This window comes from Meles meles, chromosome 17, assembly GCF_922984935.1.
Source record: "Meles meles chromosome 17, mMelMel3.1 paternal haplotype, whole genome shotgun sequence".
Taxonomy (NCBI): domain Eukaryota; kingdom Metazoa; phylum Chordata; class Mammalia; order Carnivora; family Mustelidae; genus Meles; species Meles meles.
Genome location: NC_060082.1, coordinates 60,407,560 through 60,423,910, shown reverse-complemented (window position 1 = coordinate 60,423,910; position 16,351 = coordinate 60,407,560). Strand labels below are relative to the sequence as shown.

Sequence of the window (16,351 nt, the reverse complement as noted above, 5' to 3'; positions counted from 1 at the left end):
TCATTCCTTGCTTTCTGAAAGCTTTTAAGATGATTTTTTTCAGCCTTACAGTTCAAACTTTCCTGAAGGTATGAAAGGGTATCTAGGCTCCATTTTCTTTTCATCTCTCTCTCTCTCTCTTTTTTTTTTTTTTTTCCAGATTTTATTTTTAAGAAATCTCTACATCCAATGTTGGGCTCAAACTCACAACCCTGAGATCAAGAGTTGAATACTCCACGGAGTGAGCCAACCAGGAGCCCCAGTTTTCTTTTCTTTGGCCCAGTGCCCAGTAGACACTTTGAATCTGAAGACTTCTTCAGCTCTGATAAATTTTATTTTCTTTGATCAGTTCTGATCATTTCTCCCTTAAATTCTTATACATGCTGAGTGCCCTGGATTAAGCCTTCCTGTCCTAACAATTCTTCTAGTATTTTCCACTGCTGTGTTTTTGGCTCTTCATTCTCAGATAGTCCCCCAAATTTGCTTAAATTCCTTATATTAAATGTTTTATTTTAGCAATCATGCATTAAATTTAGTTACTTTTTTTGTGCTTTATTTCTTTCAGTCTATTTTTTGTTTTGTAATATAACATTTTTTCCTACTTCTCTCCAAATACCAATTAGAGATTGTGAATGTATCTTCAGTTCTCTGTTTTGCCTGTTTTCACTAGGATCAACTATTCTTTTGTTCTTCATTTGCTTTTATTCTGTCTTTAAGTTTTTTTCATCTGCGTGGTGATCCTCAGTACTCTGTTCATATTCCTGAATGACTAACGAGGTAGATTAATAGAACACGGGTTCTCTTGTTGACTGGGAAAGCTGAAAATAGATTCCACTATGTGAATTAGGAAACAGGCTGGCACACTGAAAGAGTCTGAGGTAGAGAACGGAAAAGCAATGTGACCACTCCATTCTGACCCCAGAAAAGTCCAAGAGAAGAGGGTGTCAGCTGCCACAACTGGGAACCTAGCCTACCTAGGTCAGACGACTCAGTAACATTGTAAGAAGGGCAGTTCTATTTTTATCTTGATGACATAAACACTATAACCAATCCCTCTGTATGGCTGAGGACACAAGCGGGATTAGGCAGACTCAGCCGATCTAATCAGAGGGAGTTAAAAATGCTATACAGGTATACCTCATTTTTTTTTTTTTTGCTTTGCTTCACTGCACTTTGCAGATAATACATTTTTTACAAACTGAAGGCGGCAAATCTTGTAATCAAGCAAGTCTATCAGCACCATTTTTCCAACAGCATTTGCTGCTCACTTTGTGTCTCTGTGTCGCTTTTTGGTAATTCTTACAGCATTTCAAAATTTTTCATTACAATCAGATTTTTTTATGGTGATCTTTGATGTTATTATTGTAATTATTTTGCAGTGCCACGAACCACGCCCATGTAAGAAAGCGAACTTAATCAATGTACGTTGTGTGTTTTCAGAATCCTTTCCTCACTGTCCAGTCTCCAGTCTCCCTCCCTCTGGGCCTCCCTATTCCTTGAGACACACAATACTGAAACTAATATTTAAACCAGTTAATAACCCTGTAATGGTCTCTAAGTGTCCAAGAGAAGACGTGTAATCTCTCACTTTAAATCAAAAGCTACATGGGATTAAGCTGAGTGGGGAAGGCGTGTTGAAGCTGAGATGGGACAGAAGCTGGGCCTCTTGGACCAAGCATGAGCCGAGCTACGAACACAAAGGGAAAGTTCGTGAAGGAAACAAGTGTTACTCCAGGGAATGCATGAATGATAAGAGAGCAAAACAGCCTTCCAGCTCATACAGAGGACATTTCAGTGATCTGGACAGAAGAGCCATCAGCCACGACATTCCCTTAACCCAAAGCTTAACTGTCTTCAACTCTGGGAAGGCTCAGAGAGGTAAGGGAGCCACAGAAGAAAGTTCTGAAGCTGGCAGAGGTTGGTTCGCAAGGTTTCAGTAAAGCAGTCATCTCTGGAACATAAAAGCTCTCATGGAGATGGACAAAGAGATTAGTGTTGTTTTCATGACCACTAATACAACATCCATTCTGCAGCCCATAGATCAAGGGGTAATTCTGACATTAGTCAAAAGTACATTTTGACGTTTCAGGGGGTGGTCAGGAAGACGGCCGAGCCGGAGGATCCTGAGCTCACCTGGTCCACGGACACAACTCGACAACAGCTACGTTTGTGCAACTAGCTGAAAACAACCTGTAGACCGCTAGGACACATTTTCCATAGTTAACTGTAGAGAGAAAGCCAGGGAAGAGGACAGGAGTAGAGATGCAGGTGGGAACCAAACTTCTGGCAAGGCTTATGGCAAACGGCATGGCCAGCACGAGCACACAGAAATGAGAGGATGGGACACAGGGTACCTGCACTGGGAAGAGGAATCCCGAGAGCATCTGGCTTTGAAAACCAACGGGGTTTAACTCTAGCAACTTTTAAAGTCAGTGGAGCTGAACTCCAGGTACTTTAAAAATCAGCAGGTGCACCCATCCTTCAAGACCCAGCCTAATAAATAACTCAGTGGAGACAGAGCACAGACGCAACAGTTTGAAAAGCAGCTGGGGCAGACGTGTCGATTCGTTACTAAGCTCAGAACACGTGCTGGAGGGGCAGGGATTTTCAGGACACCTCTCCAGGAACAAAAATGCTGTGGGCACCATTTCTCTTCCCCTTTCCCCCAGCCGACACAGCTGGACACTTGGGGGAGCCAGCAGAAGCAATCTCGACCTACCTTGCAAGCCATGGTGCCCAGCCCTGGCACTCCTGTGAAGACCAACCCCATTCAACCCTCCAAAGTGACTCCTGCCCTACCCCACCCCACAAGCAGCCCCAACAGGGACCAGCGCCACTCCAAAGTGAGTCCTGTCGTAGAGCAAGGGAGGAGACATCCCACACCCTAGTACGCCCACAGTTTGAGCAGCAGAGCTTTCAGCTGGCTGTGCCGAGAGACTAAGTGGGGACACCTGCCCTCACTGCCGACCCCTCCCACCGATGAGATCCCACTGGCCTCTGGCAGGCACTGCAACCGTGCAGGGACCAAATCCTGCCTGGTGTTCCTACAGCAGGCAAAGCAGGTCACTGCAGCTGACTGGATGGAAGGCAAACACGGCTCAGCCACAACAGTAGGGCACAGACAGCCCACACAGGAGACACCCTGGAGCACCCTGTTCTAGTGACCAGGGCCATTGTGCTACAGAGCTCCCCAGGACCACCGCTACACGAGGCCACGTGTAGCCTCACCTCCCTAATACACAGAAACAAACACAGACAGTTAGACAAAATAAGGAGACAGTGGAGTATGTTCCAAATGAAAAAACAAGACAAAAATCCCAACAAAAGGGATAAATAAAATGGATATAAGCAATACGCCTGATACAGAATTCAAAGTAGTATCATAAAGATATCCACTGGACTTGAGGGAAGAGCAGAGGACCTCGGTGAGAACCTCAACAGAGAGGAAACATAAGAACCAGAGATGAAAAATTCAGTAACTGAAATAAAAAAATACAGTAGAGGGCATCAATAACAGATTAGAAAATGCAGAATAGATCAGCAATCTGGAAGATGGTAATGGAAAGCAACAAGCCAAGCAGCAAGGAGAAAAAATAATAATGAAAAATGAGAACAGGCTAAGAGAATTCAGCAACTCCATCAAGCATAGTAACATTCACATTATAGGGGTCCCAGGAAGAGAAGAGGGAGAAAACGGGGCAGAAAACTTATTTGAAGAAATAAGAGCTGAAAAGTTCCCTATTCTGGGGAAGGAAACAGACATACAGACCTCTAAAGCACAGATAACCTCTAACAAAATCAACCCAAAGAGATCCACACTAGGACACATAGTAATTAGAATGTCAAAAAGTAATGACAAAGAGAGAATTTTAAAAGCAGCAAGAAAAAGAAAAACAGTCATATACAAGGGAAACCCCATTAGGTTATCAACTGATTATTCACCAGAAACTCTGTAGGCCAGAAGAAAGTGGCATGGTATCTTCAAAGTGTTCAGAGGTAAAAATCTGCAACCAAAAATACTCTACCCAGCAAGGTTATCATTCAGAATAGAATAAGAAATCAAAGTGTTTCCCATACAAAAGTTAAAGGAGTTCATTACCACTAAGCAAGTACTGCAAGGAATGTTAAAAGGAATTGAGTGGAAAGAAAGGGCCATAATCAGGAGTAAGAAAATTATGAAATGAAAAAAATTTCAGTTACAAGCAAACATATAATAAAAGTAATAGATCAAGCAATTAGTCAGGATGGACATTAAAACACAAAAGTAGTAAAATCAATTACATCTAAAAAAAATTATAACAGTTAAGGGAAACACAAAATAAACAGAGGTAAAATATGGTATCACGTACATGAAACATGGAAGAGGGATAAAAATTTAGTGCTTTTAAAATGTGTTTGAACTCAACTAACAAACTTAATATAGACTGCCATAAACATGTTATACACAAATCTAATGGTAACCACAAATCAAAAACCTAGAACATATACACAAAACATAAAGACCAAGGAATCCAAGTATAACACTAAAGAGAAACACCAAACCACAAGGGACAAGATCAAGAGAAAAAGAAAGGAACAGAGAAGAACTACAAAAACAACCAATAACCAAATTTTTAAAATAGTAATACATATATACCAATCGATAATTACTTTAAATGTAAATGGATTAAATGCTCAAAGCAAAAGACATGGCATAAGTGAATGGCTAAAGAGGAAGACCCATCTATATACTGCCAGTAAGAAACACACTTCAGACCTAAAGACACATACCGACTGAAAGTAAGGGGCTGAAAAAACATATACCATGCAAATGGAAGTGAAAAGTCAGGTTAGGAATACATGTATCAGACAAACTAGACTTTAAAACAGTCTGTAGCAAGAGACCAAAAAGGGCATTACACAATGATAAAGGGATTAATCCAACAAGAGGATATCATAATCATAAATCCAGAAATTTTAAGTGGAAATTACATAAAGCAATTGCTAACAGATATAAAGGCAGAAATTGAGAGTAATACAACAGGATGGGACTTTAACACCCCAGTTACATCAATGGATAGATCATGCAGACAGAAAATCAACGAGGAAACAGTGCCTTTCAATGACACAATAGACCAGACAGACCTAACAGACATATATAGAACATTTCAGCCAAAAGCAACAGACTACACATTCTACTCATGTGCACATGGAACATTCTCCAGGGGAGATGTTAGGCCACAAAACAAGTCTCAATAAACATAAGAAGACAAATCATATCATGCATCTTTTCTGACCACGGTGATATAAAACTAGAAATCAACCACAGGAAAAAATCTGGAAATAACACAAACAGGCAGAGGCTAAACAACATACTACTAAACCATGACTGGGCAAGCCAAGAAATCCAACAGCAACTTAAAAAATACATGGAGACAAGTGAAAACACATGGTCCAGAATTTGGGGACACAGCAAAAGCACTTCTAAGAGGGAATTTTATAATAATACAGGCTTATTGCAAGAAACAAGAAAAATCTCGGGACACCTGGGTGACTCAGTCAGTTAAACGCCTGCTCAGGTCATGATCCCAGGGTTCTGGAATCGAGCCCCGCTTTGGGCTCCCTGTTCAGCGGGAGTCTGCTTCTCCCTCTTCTTTTGCCCCCCTCCCCCACCCCGGCTTACCCACATCCTTGGCATTCTCACTCACTCAAATAAATTAAAAAAAAAAAAAATCTTAAAAACAACAACAACAACAAGGAAAGTTTCAAATTAACAATTTAACCTTATACCTAAATGAGCTAGAAAAAGAAAAACAAATTAACCCCAAAGCTAGTAGAAGGAATTAAGTAATAATTATCATAGCAGAAATAAATGAAATAGAGATTAAAAAAAATAGAAAACATTAATTAGGCCAGGAGCTGGTTCTCTGAAAATATCAACAAAAATGATAAATTATTTATCTAGATTCATCAAGAAAAAAAAACAGGCTTTGAAGAAATAAAATCAGAAATAAAAGAGGAAAAATACAATCAATACCACAGAAATACAAAGTATTATAAAAGAATTGAATAAAAAATTATATGCCAACAAACTGGACAACCTAAAAGAAATGGACAAATTCCTAAAACACAATCTTCCAACTAAATCTGGAAGAAATAGAGAATCATTACTAGAAATGAAATTGAATCAGTAATCGAAAACTCCCAACAAACTAAAGTCCAGGACTTTTGGCTGGATTTCACAGATGACTTCACAGGTGATTCCTACCAAACATTTAAGAAGAATTAATACCTATTATTCTAAGCAATTCCAAAAAATAGAAGAGGAAGGAAAACTTCCAAGTTCATTCTACAAGGCCAGTATTACCCTCATAACAAAAGCAGATAAAGAAAAAATATTTTACAGATAAAGACAAAAACAAAAACAAACAAAAAAACCACAGACCAGTATCTCTGAAGAATATGGATGCAAAAATCCTTAACAAAGTATCAGCAAACCTTACTGGGTATTTACCCCAAACATATAGATGTAGTGAAAAGAAGGGCCATCTGTACCCCAATGTTCATAGCAGCAATGGTCACAATTGCCAAACTGTGGAAAGAGCCAAGATGCCCTTAAACAGACAAATGGATAAAGAAGATACTGTCCATATATACAATGGAATATTACGCCTCCATCAGAAAGGATGAATACCCAACTTTTGTATCAACATGGACGGGACTAGAGATTATGCTGAGTGAAATAAATCAAGCAGAGAAAGTCAATTATCATATGGTTTCACATACTTGTGGAACATAAGGAATAAGGTGGAGGACATTAGGAGAAGGAAAGGAAAAGTGAATTGGGGGAAATCGGAGGGGGAGATGAAGCATGAGAGATTGTGGACTCCAGGAAACAAACTGAGGGTTTTGGAGGGGAGGGGGATGGGGGGATGGGTGAGCGTGGTGGTGGGGATTAAGGAGGGCACATATTGCATGGAGCACTGGGTGTGGTGCATAAACAATAATCTTGGAACACTGAAAAAATAAAATATGGTCCATATATACTATGGAGTATGATGCCTCCATCAGAAAGGATGAATACCCAACTTTTGTATCGACATGGATGGGACTGGAGGAGATTATGCTGAGTGAAATAAGTCAAGCAGAGAGAGTCAATTATCACATGGTTTCGCTTATTTGTGGAGCATAAGGAATAACACGGAGGACATAGGGAGATGAAGAGAAGGGAGTTTGGGGAAATCGGAGGGGGAGAAGAACCATGAGAGACTGCGGACTCTGAGAAACAAACTGAGGGTTTTGGAGGGGAGGGGGTGGGAGGTTGGGTGAGCCTGGTGGTGGGTATTAAGGAGGGCAGGTATTGCATGGAGCACTGGGTGTGATGCATAAACAATGAGTTCTGGAATACTGAAAAGAAATTAAAAAAAAAAAAAAGTAAAGAACTTAACAAAATAAAATAAAAAAAAAAACAGCAAACCAAATTCACAACACATTAAAAATATCATTCACCACGACCAAATGAGATTTATTCCAGAGATGCAAGGGTGGTTCAATATTCACAAATCAATTAGTATGATACATCACATTTATAAGAGATAGGATAAAAACTACATGATCATATGAACAGATGCAGAAAAAGAATTTCACAAAATGCAACATCCATTCATGACAAACTCTCAACAAGATAGGTTTAGGGGGAACATACCTCAACATAATAAAGTCCATATATGAAAAATGGTAAAAAACTGACAGCCTTTCTTCTAAGATCAGGAAAAAGTTGAGGGTATCTGACCCTCACCACTTTTAATCAACATAGTACTGGAAGTCTGGGCGCAGTCATAAAACAAGAAAAGGAAATAAAAGGCATCCAGATTGGTAAGAAAGAAGTAAAACTGTCACTATTGGCAGTGACGTGGTACTATATATAGAAAACCCTAAAAACTCCACCAAAAAACCACCAGAACTGATACATTAATTCAGTGAAGTTGCAAGATACAAAATTAATATACAGAAATCTCTTGGATTTCTATACACTAATAAAAAAGTAGAAAAAGAATTTAAGAGAACAATCCCATTTACAATTGTACCAAAAAGAATAAAGATGTAATTTATAACATCAATAACTTAAAAGGGTTGAGTAGCAAAGCAGCAGAGAAGCAGTTTCTGTATCTTACTGAAGTTAAGGTGGTATAAATTCAAATTAGAGTGTTATAATTTTAGGATGTTAAATGTAATCCCCATGGTAACCACACAGAAAATAGCTATAGAATATATAGAGAAGGAAATGAGAAGGGAATTAAAATGTTTCACTAAAAAAAAAAGAAAAAGAAAAAAACAAACTAAACATAAGACAGTAATACAGACAAGAGACAAAGAAAGTATAAAGTATATTGAAAAAAAATAGCAAAGTGACAGAACTATCTCCTTATAAGTGTTTAACGTAAAGGGATTAATCACTCTAGTCGGAGGAGACGAGAGGGTCAAATGGATTTAACAACAAAATGATCAAAACATGCATAGTCTACACAAGGCTTACTTGAGAGCCAAAGACACAAATATGCTGAGACCAAAAGGATGGAAAATTTCATACAACATAACCAAAAGAGAGCAGGGGTGGCTATATAATTATCAGATCAAAAAAAATTTTTTTTTGTTACAAAATACAAAAAATGACATTATGTATAAAAGGCTCAATCCAGCAACAAATAACAATTATAAATGTTTATGTACTAATAAAAAACCATCAAAATACATGAAGAAAAAATAAGAATTAAAATGAGAAATAGTTCTACACTAATAGTTGGAGACTTCAATAACCTACTCAAAATAATGATACAGAACAGCCAGACAGGAATAAGGAAATAGAGGACTTAACACAATAAACCAACTAGATCTAACAGACACACAGAGAACATTTTACCCAACAACAGATTACACATTCTTTTCAAGTGCATGTGGCAAATTCTCCAGGATACACCATGTTAGGTCACAAATTAAATCTTAATAGATTTAAAAAGATAGATACTAAGTATCTTCTCTACCAGAAATGAGAGGAAGTTTGAAATCCGAAACAGAAAGAAAGCTGGAAAACTTAGAGACTTACAGGAATGAAAATAGAGTCTTAATGGATTGAAGTAGAAATCACAAGGGAAATTAAATTTGAAAATACTGAGAGATGAATGAAAAGAAAAATCGAATACACCAAAATTTGTGGGACACATCAGGGCGCCTGGGTGGCTCAGTGGGTTAAGCGGCTGCCTTCGGCTCAGGTCATGATCTCAGGGTCCTGAGATCGAGTCCCACATCGGGCTCTCTGCTCAGCAGGGAGCCTGCTTCCCTCTCTCTCTCTCTGCCTGCCTCTCTATCTACTTGTGATCTCTGTCTGTCAAATAAATAAATAAATAGATAGATAGATAGATAGATAGATAGATAGCAGTGCTAAGTGGGAAATTATAGCCTTAGACGCATATTTAAAAAGATCTCTGGGTGCCTAGGTGATTCAGCCAGTTGGTTAAGTGACTGACTCTTGACTTCAGTTCAGGTCATGACCTCAGGGTGCTGGGACTGAGCCTTGGGCTGGGTTCACACTGAGAGCGGAGTCTGCTTAAGTTTATTTCTCTCCCCTCTGCTCTTCAGCCCAACTCACACGTGCACTCTCTCTCACAAAAAAAAAAAAAAAAGGACGAAAAAGAAGACAACGAAGACAGATATCAAATCCACAGCCCAAGTTTACAACTTCAGGAAGTAAGAAAAGAATAAACTAAAGCTAAAGCCAGCAGAAGGAAGGAAACAATAATGATTAGAGCACAGATAAAGTAGAGAAAAATCAATGAAAGTAGAAGTTGATTCTTTGAAAAGATAAAATTGACAAACCTTTAGTTATACTGAATAGAATAAAGGCAAAAAGAAGGAGGGAACTAGAAAATACCGTTCATACAGCACAGTTGTAACTGTTGTAGACAAGACCCACTGATGGAAGTTAAAATGAATGGGCAAAAGTTAAACAAAACAAACAAACAACTACCTGCATAGTGTCAGAGCATCACCCTAAGATATTTATGCATTACAATGGGGAAGACGGGAACTCTAGAGTAGAGAAACCTGGTGGACAGTGCTTTAGTCCAGTGATCAGTGTGAACATCAACAGTAGCAAGGCACGTGGACATCATTTAGTCCCCGGGATGAGGCTCTGTGATGGGCACATCAGGATTCAAATCCCAGGTCTTGTTAGACTCTAAATTATACTGTTCATCATTTTACTATAAACAGACATATTTTCTCCGGACTTGTTGGTGAAAATATCAGGAATAGTACACCAAGCCGGATATGCGATCACTGGCAAAACATACCCAGTTCCGCAGAGTTACTCAGAAAAGTATAATTAATTAGTAAGGGAAGACAGGTTCCAAGGGAGGCTAATGCATAAAAGAAAAAACAGAATAGAAATGCTATTTACTGATGCTTGACACATGGTAGTTGGTAAAAATAATAATAATCATAGCAAATACTTACAGCGATAACATATTTATTTTTGTTTAACCTTAATTCAGTTTTATTTACAGCAAATGCTATTACACCTATTCATTTATTTGATCCTAATGACAACTCTATGAGATAGGCACTGTATGATCTCCATTTTGCAAATAAGGAAATTAAGGCATAGAAAGTTGAGTAATCAGTTTGGGATCATTTAGTAAGAGGCACTATACTACCTCCCAGAAAGTATCAGGTTAATGAATAGTGTCAGATATTATGCTAAATACTTTACACATCCCAATCCTCAATATTCCTGTCCAGAAATACGTTTTTTAAAAATTTTTTATTTAAATTCAATTTAGGTAACATATGCTGTATTAACAGTTTCAGAGGTATAATTCAGAGATTCATCAGTTGCATAGAACACCCAGGGCTCATTACTTCAAGTGACTGTTTTTCTTTTAACAAGTGAAATTTTGCAGATGAAAACTGCAAGGCTCTGTTGGGCTCCTCGACGCGCTGCAGGACACTGAGCATGCGTGGCCTCCACCTGGTGATGGTCAGCAGCTTCTCCTCCCCGACTCACTGTGATAAGCAAATATGCCCCCCCAAACACTGCAAGGGAGCAGTCCTCCCCCAAAACTGGTTGTTAAAGGTCATTAGGTGGTAAGATGCAAAGCTGGGATGCGAATCCAGACCCGTGTGACTCCCAGGTCAATATTCTTTCCCGTACCAGACACAGACTTGTGTAAGAGTTGAAAGGAAAACAAATGTACAAGGATGGGGAGAGCACAGCCTCACAGAGTGTGGGAAGGAATACACTCCAGATGAGAACACTACACAGCAGACCCATGAACATGTGTTTGAACTGCGCAGGTCCACTTACACATGGATTTTTTTTGATAAATACGGTACAGTCCTAGAAATGTATTTTCTGTTCCTTATGATTTTTTAATTATATTTTCTTTTCTCTAACTTACTTCATTGTAAGAATACAGTATGTAAGACATATGACATACAAAGTATGTGTTAACTGACCGTTCATGACATCGCGAAGGCTTTCAGTCAATAGCAGACTGCAGGAAGTCAAAAATTACATGTGGACTTTCAACGGAGCAGGGAGTCACCCTTAACCCCCATGGTGTTCAAGGGTCAACTGTGGTTTGAAAGTTAAAGTCATCCATAAAGTATACCAATAATATAATGTATCATTTGTTGCATTAAATGAAACATAAAGCAAGGACCAATTTGTAAAGCATATCGAATTTGTCTATTGAGGGAATCAGGATTCAGTTCAGAAGTCAGAGTGAGAACTGGCATCATTAACATGTTAGTTATCTGTGTATGTCTAAGCTGAACAAAGTTATGGAGCTCCTGAAAGAATTTCAAAGGCTATTTCTTTCAGTTTCATGATTCTTGTGTTTTCAAATCTATTAAGGGTGCTTTCCCACTCATCAATACATACACTGTATGATTTATGGGAGCAAATCATCTATGCGATTTGAATCACTTTTTTACTTAATAATAAAGAATTCAGAATGTTGGGGAAAAATAGCAAAAAGCAATACTAGTATAATTGTGACATAGGTCACAAAAACAGTCAAAACATTCCCCAAATACACAAACATGGAATAAATATTTTTATCTCAAGGGAAAAAAAAACAGCTTCGGTATACAACCTTCAGATAATACTATAAACCTGTGAAATTTTTAACATTATACATAAATACAGATGCACAGATACTACCGCAACAGTAACCCACATTTTGGTTATCTAATGGAGTTTCTACAGCTTAGTTGTGTATGGAAGAGCGCGCGCGCGTGCACACCGTAAGGAAGCATTCAGTAACCACCTCTAGTGACCAATTACCTTTGCAATAATAACTTCTTTCTTCAGAATCTTCATAGCGTAGTATTTGCCACTTGCCTTCTCTCGAACCAAAATAACTTTCCCAAAAGTGCCTTTACCTAGTAGTTTCAAATAGTCAAAATCATTCATTGTCTGAAAAATACAAATTAAAAAATATGGTATGAAATATCAGATGCAATTTATTTATAAACATATAGGTATATGTTTGCAGTATCTACTCAAAAGCAAATTTCAACCGATTTCTAAACACACTTAAATGAGTAAGAATCCGACTGGCAACGGCTGCCTCACCAGCAATCGTGGATACTAGCAATATTTTAAGCAGTTTTCAGATATGGGAGACAATAATTTTGAACCTCAAATTCCTCAGCTATCAAGCTATCAGTCAAGTATAGGGGCAAAGGAAAAAAGGATCATTTTAATTCACTTTCAAGGACTCACTTTCTTTTATTGAAGTATAATTAATACACAATGTTAGTTTCAGGTATACAATATAATGATACAACAGTTCTATATATTTCTCAGCGTTCAACAAGATAAGTGAACTCTTAATCACCTTGATCTCTGTGACTCACGCACCACACCTGGCTTCTCTCTGACGTCTATCAATTTTTCTTTTTTTAAAGATTTTATTTATTTATTTGACAGACAGAGATCACAAGTAGGCAGAGAGAGAGGGAGGAAGCAGGCTCCCTGCTGAGCAGAGAGCCCGATGCAGGGCTCAATCCCAGGACCCTGAGATCATGACCTTAGCCGAAGGCAGAGGCTTAACCCACTGAGCCACCCAGGCGCCCCATCTGACATCTATCAATATGTTCTCTGTATTTAAGAGTCTGGTTTCTTGGGTCTCCTTTTTCCTTTGTTCATTTGTTTTGTTACTTAAATTTCACATATGAGTGAAATTATATGGTATTTGTCTTTCTCTGATTGACATTTCAAACCGTATTATACTCTAGCTCCATCCATGCCATTGCAAATGGCAATGGTTTGTTCTTTTTTTGGGCTGAGTAACATTCCTGTGTGTGTGTGTGTGTGTGTGTGTGTGTGTGTGTGTGTGTGTGTGTGTGTGTGTATCACCCTCCTCACCCATTCATCTGTGAACCCAGTGAACACTTGGGTTGCCTTCATATCCTGCCTCTTATAAATCACGCTGCAATAAACAGGAATATGCACGTACATTTTCAAACTGGTGTTTTTGTGTCTTTAGGTAAGTACCCAATAGTGGAATTACTGGATCATATGGTAATTCTATTTTTAATTTTTTGAGGAACTGCCACACTGTTTTCCAAGGACCCAGGTTTTTCAGGGCTTAGTAGGGCCACTATCCCCAAACAACATGGTCATCAAAAATGTCCCCCACAAACATTTCTAAATACATCTAAGGAAGCAGTACCCTTCGGGGAAGCTATTCGAGAATGTACTTTAACAAAATTAGGATGAACTCCTAGGAAGTGAAAGACAGGTGTGTAAGAAATGCTGGAAATAACCCTGGAGCCCAGTAAGAAGAAACCTAAGAAGAAGCAGTACAACATCTGAGAAACAAGTTGGTACAATTCAGAATAGAAAGTCAGAGACATCTAAGAATGCTTTTAATTAATCTGCCTGTTCAGTTTCATTTCTCACTCTTAAGTGAGCTGATTCCCAGGATTTTGCCAAGCAGACCTGCTACTTGCTCTCTACAGTCCCCTTTATGTACGTTTTTCCTGTTTTATGAAGGTTCTTCCACAAATTTCCGTAATTTTGATATTGGTTGTCCACTAATGCCTTTCTCCCACCCAGCTTTTTATTTGTGTGGACCTGTCTCTTTTTTTGTGCCTTTACTACCATTTTAATGGGCTTTTAAGTGGAAGGGGAGATAACTGGGTATGCTCAGTTTATCACCTTAAATTTAAATTCAGTTCAGAGATCTTCATGAATAACAAGTTAAGAACCTGGGTTTTATCCTATAGATGATCAGTAGTTAGTGAAGACTTTTCTGCCATTTTTAACCGTATTTTTTTCCTGTTTACCACCCATCTGAATCAAGAATGTCTCAAATCAATGATCTCACTTCCACATTAAGAAACTGAACAAGAACACAATAAGCTGAAGAGAAGAAAGGAAATAATAAAGATCAGAGCAGAAATCAACTTAAAAAATTTTAAAGGAAAAAAAGTAGAGGATATCAGATTAGAAGAGCGATAGAATTGATAAACCTCTAGCCAGACTGCTCAGGAAAATAAAGATGGAAGACACAAATGACCAATGCTACGAACAAAAGAGCTGACGTCATTACAAACTCCACAGACACTAAGGGGATCACATGGGAATATTACAAACAGCTTTATGCCCATGAAGTCAACAAGATACATGAAATGAATAAATTTCCTGAAAACCTCACACTATCAAAGCTCACTCAAATAGAAATAGGTAACTTGAATAGCCCTATGTCTACTAAGAAAATTGAATCTGTGGTCAAAAAACTCAACAAGGAAAACTCTAAAGCCAGGTGCTTTCATTGCTGAGTTTTATAAACATTTAAAGAAGAAATGATACCAATTCTATATAACTTCCTACAGAAAGTTGAGAAAGAGAGAACACGTCCCAATCTACCCTATGAGGCCATTATTACCCTGGTTACCAAAATCAGACAAAAACATTACAAGAAAACTTCAGACCAATATTCTTCATATACATATTTGTAAAAATTTTTAAAAATTTAACAAACAAATGCTTATATTCATTTTCAACATTATCTGCTGCCTATAATTTTGAAAATTTTTCCAAATGTCAAGTTACAATATCTTAACCATTCCATAATATCTTCAATTCAAAAGTAGCAAAACGTATCAGGGAAAATAAAAAAGTACATTAATTCAACTCAAAATCAAACGTGGCACTAAATATACAGAATAGAGTTAACAAGGTTAGTGTCATTTGAATAGATGATAGTATTATAAAATTTTGTTTGCATTAATAGATTTCTAAAAACCAAGGGATACTAAATAACCACAAAGCTATCTGTGCGAGGTAGTCTCCAACGATGGCTGCCACTAGTCCTTTGACTCCTACGCACATGCCATTCTTCCCCTGAGGAGGTAGACTCTTCCTCTCCCTGGGCTAGCCTTGTGTCCTGCTTTGAACACAGAATATGACCAAAGTGATACTATGCCAGTTCCAGGTCCAGCCTTTAAATCTGAAGCTTATGCTTTCACCCCTTGGAGAAGTCATAATTGAAAGCCAGCCTTCATGCCGTAACGAAAGATACCATGTACAAAGGGCCTAGGTAATGGGACACCATAAGCCAAGAGACCACATGGAGGAGAACCAAGAATCCAGAAGCATGAGAAAGGATTTCTTGGCTCTTCCAGGCCAGCCTGTATGCTAACCGAACGCAACTGCTTGAGAGACCCAGGTGAGACCAGTAGAAGTGGCCACACAAACCACAAGATCACGAGAAGTAAGGTACCGTTACTGTTCTAAGACGTTAAACTTGGTAATTTGTTCCATAGCAATAGTGAACTAAGAGACATTATTCTTGTAATGAGGCTCTGATGTTATTTTTGGCTCAAAGCTTCATTTGAACAGTACCTTCTTCAATGTGTATCTAAATGCACTGAAAAATGATACCTGCTATGTCCTATTATTAAATATCATACAATTGGAAACCAAATTCTTAGAGATAAAAATCAGAATTCATAAATTGCTTTATGACATTTTCAGATGAAAAGCAATATGTAATTATAAAATATTACTAGATTCCTATTCTACTAGATTCTTAGAGAAAAGGCAGTTTTACAACAATATAATAACCTTATCCCTAAATTTTACAGCTTCTATCAGTTTGACTGCCAACCTTAAAAAAAGGGAATTTGTATGGAAATTAATAGTACTAAAAGCAACCTATGTGAAAAATCAGAAACAGATTTCATACCTATTTTGACAAAACTTAAGAAAATTTTAAAAGTATCTTTGATACCAAATGCTCACGTTCAGCATGGTACACACAGTAATTATGTAGTCTTTACAAACGAAATACAACCCATTACAAAATGTTTCCCTCTTTTA

At 38.0% G+C, this 16,351-nt stretch overlaps 1 protein-coding gene across 6 annotated transcripts in view; it reads right to left on the bottom strand.

Annotated features, from left to right (window-relative positions):
* Positions 1–16,351, bottom strand: part of AKT3 (AKT serine/threonine kinase 3) — a 302,525-nt gene that overhangs the window by 109,381 nt on the left and 176,793 nt on the right. For all 6 annotated transcript variants that reach the window (XM_045982270.1, XM_045982267.1, XM_045982269.1 and 3 more), the window contains one exon: positions 12,305–12,436. In XM_045982270.1, coding sequence (XP_045838226.1) covers positions 12,305–12,436 — 132 coding nt within the window. The remainder of the gene's footprint in view (positions 1–12,304; positions 12,437–16,351) is intronic.